Source organism: Oryza sativa, chromosome 5 (genome assembly GCF_034140825.1).
Source record: "Oryza sativa Japonica Group chromosome 5, ASM3414082v1".
In the NCBI taxonomy this organism is placed as follows: domain Eukaryota; kingdom Viridiplantae; phylum Streptophyta; class Magnoliopsida; order Poales; family Poaceae; genus Oryza; species Oryza sativa.
The window spans coordinates 25,971,945-25,973,910 of record NC_089039.1 but is presented as its reverse complement, the minus strand read 5'-3'; the positions used below and the strand labels follow the sequence as shown (position 1 = coordinate 25,973,910).

The 1,966-nt window shown below is 54.8% G+C and overlaps 1 protein-coding gene across 1 annotated transcript; it reads right to left on the bottom strand.

Moving 5' to 3' along the window:
- Positions 1-479: 479 nt before the first annotated feature.
- On the bottom strand, positions 480-1,763 carry LOC4339349 (uncharacterized). The gene has a single exon (XM_015782752.3). It carries the CDS (start codon positions 1,618-1,620, stop codon positions 679-681), a length of 942 nt encoding a protein of 313 aa, XP_015638238.1. The 5' UTR covers positions 1,621-1,763; the 3' UTR covers positions 480-678.
- Between the last annotated feature and the right edge of the window lie 203 nt (positions 1,764-1,966).

The following is a 1,966-nucleotide window of genomic DNA, read 5'->3' as shown; positions in this document are numbered from 1 at the left end:
TTCGGTCTGATGTTACCGCTGTAAACATCGAAATTTATAAGTGACAATTGACATGCCGATCACACTGAATTTCTTCCTACATTTCTACTAGCTAGGATGGCAGAAAAAGTTCAGAAAATCCTGAATTCTTCCTACAGTTCTACTGGGAGCAGGGTTTCGATTTCGAAATTGGATTTTATGCCTGGGGTGACCGAAATGTAATTTCAGAAATTTCTGGCCAAAATTATTTGAAATTTGACTGAATTTAAATAAAATTTGATCAAATTCACAAAAAATGTAAAAAAACTAAAAATTTCGGACGAGAATTGAGCATGCCGGTGGGGGGCGAAATTTCAAACCCTGACTGGGAGTATAGGCAGTATAGGACAAGTTCAGAAAATCGTTGAATTCATCCTACTGTTCTACTGGGAGTGTAGCTGTTTAGCACTAGTTCAGAAAATCTTGGATTCTTCCTACAATTCCACTGAGAGTGTAGGACAAGTTCAGAACATGTTTGCTCTCAAAATATATGCATCTCAAAATCAAATATACCAACTCGATCACACTCGATCGTATCAAGAATTAACAGGAAAGAGAAAAACTTGAAGCATGCGCACAATTTTCGTCTCTATGTATGTACTCTGCAATAATCCATGCGTTCATGAACTATTCACATGGTGCCGTACTGATCCGTACTGACTATCTAACGAAGTAGTAGGTGCTCCGCTCCTTGGCGGCGGCGGCGGCGGCGCGCTGCTGCTGCTGCATGCGCAGCTGCTCGTGGAACCACATGATGAACTCGTCGGCGCGGCGGTCCACCACGCCGAGCCTCCCCTCTTCGTCGTCGTCGCCGTCCGCCTCCCACGCCGGGAACGGCGAGTCCGTGATCCGCACCTGCCGCGGCGCCGGCACCACCACCGCGGGCCACGCGACCACGTCGCCGTCTTCGTCGTCGATATCCGTCGTCATCGCCTCGGCGGCGGCCTCCTCCTTCACGTCCATCAGCTCGAACAGCCTCGACACCGTGGCGGCCGAGCCGTACGGATCCGCGGCGGACGAACGGTCGTGCCACTGCCCGTGCTGCTGCAGGCGCAGCTGGCTGCGGCGCTGCGCGCGGCGGCGCCTGTGCAGCGGCGTGCTGCTGCAGCTGAACTCGACCTCACGGGGCCGGTACTGGTACTGCGACACGGCGGCGGAGGGATCCATGGACCGGCACGACATCGAGGAGAGCCCGGAAACGCCTCCCGACGCGCTGCTGATGCCGCCGCCGCTGCGACGGCGGCCAGCGCCGTGCGCGCCGCGGCCCCGCGGGTACGGGTGCACCGCCGCGGCCGGGTCCATGGACCTGCACGACATCGTCGACGACAGGTACGTCAGCAACGCCGGGTGCTCCCGCAAATCGTCGAGGCCGTGGTCGTGGCCACCGCCGCCATGCCGCCTCGAGGACATCATCTGGTGCAGGTGGACGCCGAGCGCGGCGAGCTTGGGCTGGTGCTTGCCGAGCCCCTTGACGAGGACGAGGTACACGGCGCGCACCACGCGACACAGCTTCTTGGCGCTCTCGCCCGCGGTGGCCGCCTGCCTCTCCTGATGATGCTGGCAACCACCCGACTCCATTGCCGCCTGCTCGCTGCTGCTCATCTCGATCGAAAAAATATTTGTCTCTTCTCTTGTTTTTAGAAAATTCCGGTGATCTCAGCTGCGATCTCCTGGACCAGCTACTCCTCTCTCTCTTTCTCTCTGTGTTCTTCGCAACCAATGAGGCTTATTATCAGAGAGGAGACGAGAGGGAGAGGTATTTAAAGGGGGCCAGATCACTAGCTGGGCATTCATGGCAAAGGGAAATTATTGGTGTACGTATCGTCTTCGTATTGTTCCTTTCGTGTTTCGGACACATGCCTGCTTTTTTTTTTCGTGACGCGTTCAGTTTTGATCAGTGTGATTTAGTTGGTGGTTTTCTTGGTTTATTACTGGAGCTAACTAAGGC